This window comes from Tachysurus vachellii, chromosome 3 (genome assembly GCF_030014155.1).
Source record: "Tachysurus vachellii isolate PV-2020 chromosome 3, HZAU_Pvac_v1, whole genome shotgun sequence".
Classification (NCBI taxonomy): Eukaryota; Metazoa; Chordata; class Actinopteri; order Siluriformes; family Bagridae; genus Tachysurus; species Tachysurus vachellii.
Window position 1 is genome coordinate 16,304,399 of NC_083462.1, and position 14,475 is coordinate 16,318,873.

Below are 14,475 nucleotides of genomic sequence, written 5' to 3' on the forward strand. Positions count from 1 at the left end.
TCATCAAACGTTGTGTTATTAGCTCGGTTGGTTTTTCAGACCACAGCTTGGTTTTATGTGTTTCAGTTGTAAATTGTAGTAAACCTAATGACCAGCATTTTACAGATATTTTTACCTTTTTTTGGAGGAAATTTATAAAAGAAAAGTGCCTTTATTTCTCTTCAACAATGGTGGCATTTTGGAAAACACAAATAAAACAGTTAACAGTACGCTTATGATGTCATAAAAGAATTGGCTCAGTCTATGAAATAACTACAAGATAACAGAACTTCAGTCATGGTCACAATCAACAGAGAACTCGCCCTCAGAGTCAAAAGGAAAATGCTGAAAACACTACAGCACTGATAAAGTCCAGAATCCTGATCGATTTTGTGTTTTATAAAAAACACAAAGCCTCTCTCTGAGGAAACCTGATGTTGGAGAGGAGCACCATGTTGTGTTGACCATGAAGAACTGCAATTGGCACATACATTGTCTTCATTTATTATTATTTTTTAAAGACTGTCAACTGAAAATATTTTTTTTTTCCCAATTCAATTCTCTCTCTCTCTCTCCCTCTCTCAACCATTAAGTGCTTTATAGGTTAATAATAGTATTTTATAATCAGTGTGAAACTTGACTGGAAGCCAATACGATAAGGATAAGATAGGGGTGAAATGTTCATATTTTCTGGTTCTAGTTAGGACTCTAGCTGCTGTGTTCTGGACTAACTGGAGCTTGTTTATGCTCCTACTGGAACATCCAGACAGTAAAGCATTACAATAATCCAACTTAGAGGTAACAAATGCATGAACTAGTGTTTCTGCATCATGTAATGACATCATATTTCAGTATCATGTCAAATAAGACCTGATCCAGGAGAGAGCTGTCTCTTTAACACCAACATGTAAAAAATATTTAATTAACATTTAATTTTCATTTACAAAAGTTTGTTTTACACAATAATTACACACATAATTACATCACTACTGAGTCGACACACCGACACACACACACACACCAGTGCAAAATCTGACTTTAATTTATGTCACAGATTTTCTTTCAACTCTTTAACCCTACCTCATGTTAGACTCATGCTCTGCATTATGCCCCGTGTGAGCTCTGGGGCAGACGGTGGGGTAGTTTACAGCCCCTGCTCAGTGTGATTCTCCAACGTGTCATTATAATATTGCAGGAAAATAAACATCAGACCAGTGAGTCCAGAATTCATTCCAGAGGTGGTCTGTGGTCCAGATCAGCATTTCTTCTCAGTGTGATTTCAGTCTGAGAGAATTTAGAATTAAAGGTGTTAGGCATTTGGACTGGAGCTGTTTATACTGAACATGTGTGTTTAGTTTCCAGGTGATTTTCATCCTTCAGAACCAGCGCCGGTCCGAACTGCAGACGGTTCCAGATGAAGACGGCTGTGTTTATATGTCACCTAAAGACATTTACACACCAGAACATGTCCAGAGAATTCACAATGACTCGACACACACTCTGTCATGGACTCCTGAAACACACACACACAGTTTTGTTGTTGGTTTAATAAACAGCACTTTGAGTCCAAATCTCCACACCATGAACCTCCTGCATTGAGTTGTATAAATATGAACATGTGATTATTGTATAAATCACTCTGCACTTTCACACAACACATTATTTCATTTAAATCTGTATTTTAAAACTCTACATCTGTGTGGTTCAGTAAGATCTTCAAGTTTTATTTCAAAAGGAGAATTAAACGGACATCACTGATTACTAAGAAAAGAAGTTTGGAGTTCAATCTCTCGCTCGCTCGCTCGGTCAGGGTCAGACATGTCGATCAACAGGAAAACAAACAACAGTGGAGTTTGGAACTTTTCACAATTTTACCTGAGAGAACTTCTGTAAGAATCTGTAGTGATAAAGATAAAAAAACTTACTGGATTATCTGAAATAATTTACAATGAACAGGTTATTAAAATATAAATATATTCTACATTTCTTTCTTTCTTTCTTTGTTTATTTATTAAAAAGCCATTTAAAGTAGAGCTCAGACTTATAATAAATTACACACACTTGTGGGTAATAGACATTCTTAGTGGTGGACTTAGTGGACTCCATGGATTCATATGGAGACTTAATTTAAAGCTTCACTTCACTTCTACATGCCGACTTTAAAGAATCTTTGATGACTTTTTGGGATTGTTGGGAGTTTTTCTTGTCTCTTTCTCCAAAGAACAGTCCAGACTTCAGCTCTGATCTTTTAGATGATGATGATGTCACATGATGTTAATGACACGATGAAGGAGAGTCGGATTGAGATTAAAACCCAGCATTTAACTCCACAGTCAGCTACAGTGATCAGAGTGTTTCAGTCTTCTGGTATGAGAGATATTCAGGTTTTAGCTTCAGGGTTCATGACTGGAGAGAACAGTCTATACTCACTCACTCACTCATTTTCTACCGCTTATCCGAACTACCTCAGGTCACGGGGAGCCTGTGCCTATCTCAGGTGTCATCGGGCATCAAAGCAGGATACACCCTGGACGGAGTGCCAACCCATCGCAGGGCACACACACACTCTCATGCAATCGCACACTACGGACAATTTTCCAGAGATGCCAATCAACCCACCATGCATGTCTTTGGACCGGGGAGGAAACCGCAGTACCCGGAGGAAGCCCCAGAGGCACGGGGAGAACATGCAAACTCCATACACACAAGGTGGAGGTGGGAATCAAACCCCCAACCCTGGAGGTGTGAGGCGAACGTGCTAACGACTAAGGCACCGTGCCCCCGGAACAATCTATAATTCAGTCTATAATCCAGTCTTTAATCCTGACTTCATCAGTAAGAGTCAGTAACGTCATCTCAGGTGACGGTGCTGTAGCTCTCCATCACCACCTTTTAACTTCTTTATGTCCATTTAGTTCCAGACATCATGAGGATCGAGATCTCAGTGAGATAAAAGTGAGGCTGATTCACTGAGAAACGAGGATTAACACAGCGGCTCACGTTCAGGTGAAATTTAAGAGGTTAAAGATTTGGTCTCTAATAAACCATCACTTTCACAATTGTTGTCTCACCGTCTGGAAGAAAAAAGGTGTGTCTCAGCTGCTCATCTTTCAGCTCATAATAATAATAATAATAATAATAATAATAGTAATAATAATAATAATAATAATGCTTCTGGAATTATTTCAAGAGATTGAAACTCTTGTAAAGTTCATACCAAGCTTCTGTGTGTTATATAGTGTGTGTAGAGCCTACCATTCAGTGTGTGGGGTGTGTGTAGTGTCTTGTACATAGTGTGTTGTATAGTTTATGTTGCGTGTGTAGAGCCGAGTGTTCAATGTGTTGTGTGTAATGTGTGATGTACTGTATAGTGTGTTGTGTGTAGTGTGTAAAGCTGAGTGTTTAGTGTGTTGTGTGTAGTGTGTAGAGCCGAGTGTTCAGTGTGTTTTGTGTAGTGTGTAGAGCTGAGTGTTCAGTATGTTGTGTGTAGTGTGTAGAGCCGAGTATTCAGTGTGTTGTGTGTAGTGAGCCGAGTGTTCAGTGTGTTGTGTGTAGAGCCGAGTGTTCAGTGTGTTTTGTGTAATGTGTGTTGTGTGTAGTGTGTAGAGCCGAGTCTTTAGTGTGTTGCGTGTAGTGTGTTGTGTTTAGTGTGTAGAGCCGAGTGTTCAGTGTGTTGTGTTCTGTGTGTTGTGTATAGTGTGTGTTGTGTGTAGTGCCGAGTGTTCAGTGTGTAGTGTGTGTTGTGTGTAGTGTGTAGTGCCAAGTGTTCAGTGTGTAGTGTGTAGTGTGTGTTTGGTGTGTGTAGTGTGTAGAGCCAAGTGTTCAGTGTGTGGAGGCTGAAATCTGACTCAGCTGTAAACATGTTGCATCAGGATGTTGATCAGACTGCAGTGTAACGTTCACCAGCTGGTTAATGTGTAAACTCAGAGCCGAGCGCACGGTGAAGATAAAAGCTGGAGTGAATCCATGCTACATGTCTCCTCTTGGACAAGACACCGGAGGTGAGTAGTGTAGAAGATCAGAGGAACTCACATAGGTTTCAGCAGATATTATGAGCTCTGAAGGAAACAAGACCAATGTTAGTTTTATAGCTTAGTGTTCAGGAAATGATGTAAATGTGTTTTTGTGTGGAATGTGTTTCATCACCGGTGGAGTCCAGATCTTTAGGTGGAAAATGTTACTCAGATCAATTCACACTGCAGGAGTAAAGAGGTAGAGTGGAGAGGAGTGAAGATCTGAACTGATGATTTTCTTCCTAGTCCTGTTGCCTGATAATGTGCTTCACCACGCTGACATCTCAGTCACCATCTGTGGAATCTGAGGGCGGAAGGTACTGTCTCTAAAATACACTAAGTTTAATTTCATTACTCTGTCCAGGTGATAAAATGGGGAGAAAGACCCAGTGCTGCTTGACTTTTGCCCTTCTGCTGATGGTGGCCTTGGCTGACCACCATGAAGGCCACGATCATGGAGAACATTCAGCAGATCACTCTCACCATTTCCACCACGATACGGACAAACCTCATCCCAGTCACAATGGAAACGATGACTTATGCCACAAGCTCTCACCTCACAATGCTGACTTTGCCTTCTCCCTGTACAATAAGCTCTCCAACCAGGCTGATGCCAAAGGCAAGAACATCTTCTTCTCTCCACTGAGCATTTCCATGGCTCTGTCTATGTTGGCTCTGGGAGCCAAGGGGGAAACCCACTCACAGATCTTCAGCACTCTGGGCTACAGTTCATTCACAGAAGATCAAGTCAATGAAGCCTATGAGCACCTGTTGCACATGCTAGACCACAGCCAGGAGGCCATGCTGCTGGAGACAGGAGGTGGTCTGGCTGTCAGAGAAGGCTTCAAACCTGTCGATAGGTTTTTGAAGGATATTCAACACTTCTTCCATGCAGAGGCCTTTACTGTGGACTTTTCCAAACCTGACATTGCTGTCCAAGAGGTCAATAAGTTCATTGCCAAGAAGACCAAAGACACCATCACTGACATGGTAAAGAGCCTGGATCAAGATACCATCATGGTGCTCATCAACTACATCTATTTCAGAGGTACGTTCCAGCAAAAACCTCATGACTTTCTTAATTCAGTTACTGACAAAGTACCAAATCTTAAACTTTCTTGAATCTTCTTAGGTAAATGGGAGAAACCCTTTGAAGTGGATCACACTCACAAAGCTGATTTCCATGTGGATGTGAACACCAAAGTGACTGTGGACATGATGAAGAGAACCGGACGCTATGACATCTACCACGATGTTAATAACTTCACCTCAGTCATCATGGTGCCCTACAAAGGCAACACCTCCATGATGATTGTTCTGCCTGATGAGGGAAAACTAGAGGAGGTGGAGAAACACCTCAGCAAGGAAGACCTCAAATACTGGCATGACAAACTGTTCAGAAGGTAAAAACCCTTTTTTTCTCTCCAAACTCTTTACTCTATTACACCATCCTCTAATAATGTTTTTATTCTTCAGCTCTGTGGATCTGTACATGCCCAAGTTTTCCATCTCTGCCTCTTCCTGCCTTGGAGACACTTTGAAGGAAATGGGCATTGTTGATGCGTTCTCTGACAATGCAGACTTCTCAGGGATGAGTGAGAAGACCAAACTGAAGGTTTCCAAGGTATGTTGAGAAACCAGAAAGTTAATCCTTCTGCCCAAGACATGCTCAAGACCTCACATACATGTGTGAAACTTCTCCTCAGGCTCTCCACCAGGCAGTCCTCAAGGTCGATGAGAAAGGAACTGAAGCTTCTGCTGCCACCACCATTGAGATCATGCCCATGTCTCTACCAGATACAATAAACCTCAACAGACCCTTCCTGGTCTTCATTGTGGAGGACAGCACCAAGAGCATCCTCTTCATGGGCAAGATCACCAACCCTACTGAGCAGTAATGGTCTGATCCCATTCTAGAAGATGTAATGATTGAAGAGCAGGTGTTTCAGAGGTAGCTCTTTCTGTCCAGGACTGGATTTACTGAAATGCAGTTCAGCTCCTCTCAGGTGTAGCGTGAACATCGTCTGATCTCTGAGTGAAGCGGATAAAGAGACGATGACCAACAAGAGGTTTTTATTTAAACCTGTTTCCTGTTTCTGGATGTTTCTGATTAACACAGATCACAGATTTAATAACACGACTCGTCTGAACAGCAATAAATGTATGCAAATTACAGCCACTGTTTCATTTGGTCATTATTATTATTATTATTATTATTATTATTATTATTATTATTTGTTTTTTTAGTCGATGAGATGAATCCTGATAAAATGAGATTAGACCTGATGAGGTATCAGATACTGAGCAGGATTTAGGAATTCTGGAGCACCAAGACTTTAAATTGTGTTTTTTAGCAAAGAGCCAGTTAGCTTCATGTTTGCTTTGAAATTGTAATAGATGAAGATTCTTATTGCTTCACTGTTAAATTTGTTGTACGATACGTGATAGGTTTTTTAATTCAAGCACCTAACATTATTCAAAACTACAACAGTCACATCTCCATGTTGTTTCTGACACATCAAAAATATTTGTCTTTGAAATATAGAAGTTCATGCAGATAATTTCTTTACCTTCCAGAGACCCTATAGTCCAGGTCCTGTGTAATAATCTGTGTAAATAAACCCGATACTGAGCCTCGACTCTGATACAGTAAACAGATCTTCTGAGTAAATGCTCTAAATGAATGATCTACAGTTTTACTGATGAGTATTGTGTGTCTTCTGGATGAAACACATTATTAAATCATTTAAGGTATAATGTCTCCCTCATTATATTAAATACGCTGATAAGATGACAACGTAATAAAAACAGCTGGACTTAATCTGTACATCCTCCATGAACATCATGGGTGTTGTATATACAGTGTACACACACTCACTGGAACGCTGTCTGTGTTGGGTTATAGTTGACGAGGAGAGGTGTGCACTGTCATCTTTCAGGTGTGTTAAGAGCCTAAAGAGATAGGAATGAGCAGCTTCATCTGCTAGCAAAGGAATCAGAGTAACAAGAGAAGGTACATCAAGAGAATGAGCATCATCTTGATCAGACTTCTAGAGACGGGATCTCATCAGAAACTTTGGCCTGAACGGGAGCAAAAAGTTATGATTGCTGAAGTTCTGTTCTCTATGTGATAGAATGTGACAGTGCATCACGTGGCGCCAGAGAATAGTGATGGACCAGAAAAGGTTTCACACAGAGATCATATCCTACTTAAAAAACCTCAGGTTAGGATGAGGGAGAAGATTTCAGACCAGCCATGATCTTACTCCTGGAGAGGTTGAGAGGACAGAATCAAACAGAGATTATGTGCAGGAAGAGTCCGTAATGTCCTTCAGCTGTAACTCCAATCAAAGGAACCATCAGGTGAAACTCTGGGAGAGAAAGCTTTCTTTTAGAGCATCGAATAGTTGCACTAATTTGTATTTGATGACATTCAACAGCGCATCATAACATACACCAGTGTGTTTAATAAAGAATTTCAGAGCCTGTACTGCACTGGACACAGGACAGGAGTGTGTTTATTCAGCCTGTAGCTTAGGGGAACAGTAAACAATAATGGGGTCATCTGAAAAAATGTCAATGCAATAAAAAAAGCAATAATTAAAATATTAATAATAAAATAAAATAAATGCTTTAAACAAGAACCACTAAAAAAGTGTTCTAAAAGATGTTATTATCTGAGATGAGGTTTGAAGGACAATAGTATAAAAGCTAGGAATTGAAAACTATATACACAAGGAATGAAATATCTACACAGGTACATTAGAACGCTACGATATACAATTAATTCAATTCAGTTCAAGTTTATTTGTTTACAATTGACATTGTCTCAAAGCAGCTTTACAGAACATAAACATAGAACAAAAGGTTAATATAAAGAATAATATAAAGATTAATATAATATAAAATTCAAGATTAATATTAGATATATTTAAATGTGTATGTATTTATCCCCAATGAGCAAGTCTGAGGTGACTCAGGTGACTATGGGGAGGAAAAACTCCCTTAGATGGTAAAGGAAGAAACCTTGAGAGGAACCAGACTTAAAGGGGAACCTCATCCTCATATGGGTGACACTGGAGGGTGTGATTATAAATATACAGTTATAAAGTATACAGACATTGCAGTGCACTTTAACACATGCAGAAGGAACAGTAAGCTGAATGCTTCATTGAGCTTCATTTTCCAGCAGCATGATGGTTTACACACTCTATCATGTGATCAGCCACATGAACTAATTCCAGCTATGGTTATTAGTGTCTGTTTAATAACATGAACCATTTCACCAAACTACAGTAAAGTGTGTTTTTTTGTTTATATTTATTTTAAAGCTCATGAGGCCCCCTTGTGGTCTGGGGCCCTAAGCAACCATGTATACTGTTTATAGGAATAAAAAAACAAGGACAAATAGTCGTCCACTGATGAGTCAGGGCCCGAGCTGTGCTCCTGACAGAACGTTACTGGTGTGTTTAAGGTTTTATCCTAAACTTTAGATACTCTGATTCTCTGAAGAAAACTTTGTTCCAGATATCATCATGAGTAAAAGCCGATGTAAAGATTTGCCACACTTGTTACTTTTCGGGTTCCATAATCTTCTTTGTTGCTTTTGACAGCTTTCTGTTCCTCTGGATTATAGTTATTTTATGTACACATTTAATTCATTTGTCATTTGTTTATATAGGAAAAATCAAATAGCTGTAAGGGAAAATATCAAAAGGTTTAAAAAGTTGTCAAGAAGATTAATAAGAAACCAGAAACACGCATCCAAACCAGAAATGATTGTGGGACACAAATATAATAATAACAACAACAACAACAACAACAACAACAACAACAACAACAACAACAGGGGGCACGGTGGCTTAGTGGTTAGCACGTTCGCCTCACACCTCCAGGGTTGGGGGTTCGATTCCCACCTCCGCCTTGTGTGTGTGGAGTTCGCATGTTCCCCCTGTGCCTCGGGGGTTTCCCCCGGGTACTCCGGTTTCCTCCCCCGGTCCAAAGACATGCATGGTAGGTTGATTGGCATCTCTGGAAAATTGTCCGTAGGGTATGAGTGCGTGAGTGAATGAGAGTGTGTGTGCCCTGCGATGGGTTGGCACTCCGTCCAGGGTGTATCCTGCCTTGATGCCCGATGACGCCTGAGATAGGCACAGGCTCCCCGTGACCCTAGGTAGTTCGGATAAGCGGTAGAAAATGAATGAATGAACAACAACAATAATAATAATAATAATAGTTATTATTATTATTATTATTATTATTATTATTATTATTATTATTATTGCTTCTATATGTTATAGAGGCCATCTTAAACAAATTATCTTGTTTATTCAAATTATATCTCTGGACTTTACCACTCACCACCAGTAGGGGTCACTCTATCAATCCAGAGATCATCCACTTTAACAACCTCTTCAACTGACAATCAAGCAGTTCTGAATATTTTTTATAAAAAGCAAGCAAATTCACAACAACAAATAAAACCACATGAGCAACAAAATGCTTCCAATGTTTGCTTTGTGCAAAGAAGAATCATAAACAACATTCATTTTTCTTTTTCATTTTACTTTTGATGCTAATTCTATGCCAAAATCAAGCCCCTATTGCATTTGCTGATATATTTAAAATAAAATAAAGCTAGTTCATTAGAAGGTGAAATCCATGAAACATCATAGCATTCTAATCCATGAAACATCATAGCATGTCTTTAAGTTGCTCTGGATAAGTGTGTCTGCTAAACCCGATTCAGAGTTGGTCTTGTGACATTCTCACCACTAAACTCAGATCACATCATGGTTTATTAATATACTGTGCAATCAGTAGCTTTGGCATGGCCACAGACTGACATACTTGAAGTTCAGTCACCAGTTCAGACACAATGTGCTGACAGATAGAAACACATCTAAAAGCAAAATCTACATTATTATCTATTGTTATCTTCCACTGGTTCATGTGGTAAAACTACACCAAATCTAAATCCCACATTGTAATCCTCAATCTCAAATGTAATCTTTGCTTTTAAGAAACTATGATGACAAGAGTCATCACGCCATGGTGTAATCTAATGCGGTGACTCTAAAAAGAGTAAGAACATGGTTGGAGCCCTGTACTCCTCAACAAAGTGAGGGTGGAGAAGAGGATGAACATGACATGATGGCACAGTCAGGACATCATGTTGGTGGTGTGGAACAAAAGAAAGTAGAACAAAGTTCAAGAGAATTTACACTGAAAATTTGTTCAAAGATTTCTCTGTTTAGACAAACTTTCTGGGACGGAGGAATGGAGGGAGGAGCTTACTGTCTCTTCTCTGTCAATCACAGTGACAACAGCCAATCACAGCTGTCTGTGAGGTCTTGTATGTGGAAGTGGGCGGATAGCATTTTCCTCCAAGTCTCTTACACAATAACCCTGAATTTACATGAGCAGTAGAAGCTTGTGTTAGCCTTCACTAGCTAAGACAGGAGAGGAATATTCATTCATTCATTCATTCATTCATTCATTCATTCATCTTCTACCGCTTATCCGAACTACCTCTGGTCACGGGGAGCCTGTGCCTATCTCAGGTGTCATCGGGCATCAAGGCAGGATACACCCTGGATGGAGTGCCAACCCATCGCAGGGCGCACACACACACACTCATTCAATCACACACTACGGACAATTTTTCCAGAGATGCCAATCAACCTACCATGCATGTCTTTGGACCAGGGGAGGAAACCGGAGTACCTGGAGGAAACCCCCGAGGCACGGGGAGAACATGCAAACTCCACACACACAAGGTGGAGGCGGGAATCGAACCCCGACCCTGGAGGTGTGAGGCGAACGTGCTAACCACTAAGCCACCGTGCCCCCTAGGACAGGAATATACATAATAATAATAATAATAATAATAATAATAATTTTTATAATTTAATAATTTTCCAATGATCTGTAAGACTCAACTGTTCACCTTCAGTTGATCTCAGGATGCTGTTATTATTAAACACTGGTCCAAGTCCATGCCTGTGTTTTCTATAACTATACTGTGCTCAGTGTCTGATCTCATTTAGATCAGACATGATAAATCTGTTTGGATTTAATTCTGATGTTCAGTCAATAAAATGTCTTCATCAGACTCTATAACAGAGCTGTAGATGAGCCCCAGCTGTCATTAATCCTTAATTATAGTAGACAGATAGATCCTGAGTCTGTTCTGCTCAGACTGTGTGAGGATGTTTATACTCAGAATTATTCACACTATGTAAATCTTTGTTTTTTCAATTCTATTCTATTCTATTCTATTCCTAATGTAATTTCCATGTTTGTTGATTATTATTTATTATTAAAAACTTTATAAATATTATAAATATATATATATATCCTCTCTAAATCTAATCAAAATCTAAATATTAATAGTTCACATTCTATTTCATTACATTTATAGCCTTTAAACAGGACTGTGATGTTTCTATGTAATAAAGATGGACTTACATTCAGGGTCTCATCACGTACTCTGGTTTAAAATCAGATTACTTTATTGACCAGGAACTGAGCACTGAGAAGCATTTAAACATTAACTCTGCTGAAGGCCACCAGTAACAGATGATTGAATCCTGTGACTGATTTGATGAGTCAGGCCTTAAAGTTGCAACATAAATATTTGTTTTCAGATCTAAGTTTACTAAGATAACGTTTTCTGTAATCATCACTCACAGTAAATTTGTACTTCCTAGATAAAGTTCATCAGTCCAAACATATCGCCTCATAACATAACCTCACACAGAGCCCTGAGGTACTCCGCCCTTTAGAAAGAAATATTAACACACCTGAACTTAAAACACACCTGATTTTAATAAATAAACTGTTTTTGTTTTATCTAGAAATCCACTAGTGAACATCAGAAGCATGTTAATCAGTGTGTAACTGAAGAGTCAAAGGTCATTAAGGGGAACAGAACCAGTTCTTATAATAATAATAATAATAATAATAATAATAATAATAATAATAATAATAATAATATATGTAAGGTATATATATATATATATATATATATATTATGGCATGCCGTTTAGGAAATTATTCATGAGAGAATTGAGTGAAAACTCGGAATATATTGAATGAATCCTGAATATATTGAATGAAAATTCGGAATATATTGAATGGATTCTCCAAAACTCGGAATATATTGAATGAAAACTCGGAATATATTGAATGAAAACTCGGAATATATTGAATGGATTCTGAATATATTGAATGAAAACTCGGAATATATTGAATGAAAACTCGGAATATATTGAATGAATCCTGACGTCATCAAGACGCACCCGATATTTTGTACTTTAGGCAGAATGACTGAGTGAGCGATAAACTTATTCGCTGCTAGGTAGGTGGGTTAATATGGGTTTGTAATAGCAGATTTGGTTGTAAATTGTAAATAATTTTATTGTTATAAACTTTCAAATTACACTAGGTCATCTCACTGTATCCAAAAGACAGATATTTGCAGGTTTAAAGAAATTTAACAAAGTCACCAGTCTTGCGTGACTTTTCCAATACTTCAGGCATATTGTGTCTTACAACTGTCAATTCAGCAGCAATATGTGTCTTTTGGATACAGTGAGATGGCCTAGTGTAATTTGAAAGTTTATAACAATAAAATTATTTACAACCAAATCTGCTATTACAAACCCATATTAACCCACCTACCTAGCATCAGACAATAGGCAGACAGTAGTGTAGTGGACACCAAAAGAGATCCAAATTAGTGATCTTGATCCGTGTCTGTTAGATATGTAAATAGGGGAACTTAAGTAAAGTTGGCCGCATATTCACAGATTCGAGTTTCCTGAGTCAATAACTCCTGAACTAAAGGGTGTTACTACACAAATAACACCTCTTTTTTTTATCGTAGTAATGTAGAGAGGCAGCTACAACCCAATTTTCCTCAATATCAGCTTTCCTCCGCGTTGGAAAAAATACATAAGTCTCTATAGTGCAGACGACTGAGAGACAGATTCCAAGGGACCGTCTGCAAAGCCCGAAAACCCGGTTTTGCACTTTGCAGACGGTCCCTTGGAATCTGTCTCTTAGGTGTTCGCACATAGAGACTTATGTATTTTTTCCAACGCGGAGGAAAGCTGATATTGAGGAAAATTGGGTTGTAGCTGCCTCTCTACATTACTACCATAAAAAAAGGTGTTATTTGTGTAATTAGAGCGTTTAGCTCAGGAGTTATTGACTTGGGAAACTCGAATCTGTGAATATGCAGCCAACTTTACTCAAGTGATATCGGGTGCGCCTTGATGACGTCAGAATCCATTCAATATATTCAGACTTTCCATTCAATATATTCAGACTTTCCATTCAATATATTCAGACTTTCCATTCAATATATTCAGACTTTCCATTCAATATATTCCGAGTTTTCATTCAATATATTCCGAGTTTTCATTCAATATATTCCGAGTTTCCATTCAATATATTCAGAATCCATTCAATATATTCCGAATTTTCATTCAATATATTCCGAGTTTTGGAGAATCCATTCAATATATTCCGAGTTTTCATTCAATTCTCTCATGAATAATTTCCTAAACGGCATGCCATAATATATATATATATATATATATATATATATATATATATATATATATATATATATATATATATATATATATATATATGTATCTGGACATCATCATGTGGACATCACATCTGGACATCATCATGTGTTTATAATTAGTAGGAACTTTATTTCAAGTTTCCTCAAGCAATAATATGTGTTAAATACAAAACTACCACATTTCTATTGCTTAAATCATATTTTAATGCATTAAACAGCTGAATATAATATTCATATAATAATATAATATAATAGAGATTACATATTATAATATGCAGAGATATTTTTAGCATCAGTAGTCACAGGGGGTTCTTATAGGACAGGGGTACTCAATAAGCGGACTCCGGTCCGTCTGCGGACACAAACAGGGTTAAATCTGGACCGACACCCAACCCAAATTGCTATTTTAATCATAATCCAAATGAGTTTTCCGTAATATACAGTATCTTTGAAGCTTCTACTACTCTGTTTGATTCATCTATGTCCAATCACAGAAGCGGTAACAGCATCGCTATAGCAACGTCGCTCGCTCGCGGCAGCCAGATCGGTCACGTGCTCAAGGTCAGACATGTGAAAAGGCAGACTCATCGTGCAAATAACAGTGCAAATATCGGTAACTGAAATTTTTATTAATTTCTATTGCTGACTAAAAGTGAAAATGGCTTGTTCATAGCTGCCCGTTGATAAGAAAAGAAAAGTTGATCTTGAAAACCGCGAGTTTAAAAGTGAGTGGACAGAAAAATATGCATTCGTGCTCCCCGGTGGAAGCAAAAAAACAATGTGTTTAATCTGCAACGACACGGTAGCAATCATCAAAAGTGGTAATGTAAAACGTCACTATGAAACCAAGCATGCATATTTTGAACAAAATTGCCCTCAGAA

The 14,475-nt window shown here is 38.4% G+C and overlaps 1 protein-coding gene across 1 annotated transcript; it reads left to right on the top strand.

The window, feature by feature from the left end:
• Positions 1-3,843: 3,843 nt before the first annotated feature.
• On the top strand, positions 3,844-6,167 carry LOC132842986 (alpha-1-antitrypsin homolog). The gene is made up of 5 exons (XM_060866022.1): positions 3,844-3,980; positions 4,357-5,040; positions 5,125-5,395; positions 5,469-5,616; positions 5,699-6,167. The coding sequence occupies exons 1-5, from the start codon at positions 3,893-3,895 to the stop codon at positions 5,888-5,890; spliced, it is 1,383 nt and encodes a 460-aa protein (XP_060722005.1). The 5' UTR covers positions 3,844-3,892; the 3' UTR covers positions 5,891-6,167.
• Positions 6,168-14,475: the final 8,308 nt, after the last annotated feature.

What these genes read in the sequence shown, in the direction of transcription:
- LOC132842986 (XM_060866022.1), top strand. Translation starts at nt 3,893, where the DNA reads ATGTGTAAACTCAGAGCCGAGCGCACGGTGAAGATAAAAGCTGGAGTG. An exon ending in TCTTGGACAAGACACCGGAG is followed by an intron (nt 3,981 to 4,356) that starts GTGAGTAGTGTA and finishes TACTCTGTCCAG; the next exon opens with GTGATAAAATGGGGAGAAAG. An exon ending in CCAAACTGAAGGTTTCCAAG is followed by an intron (nt 5,617 to 5,698) that starts GTATGTTGAGAA and finishes ACTTCTCCTCAG; the next exon opens with GCTCTCCACCAGGCAGTCCT.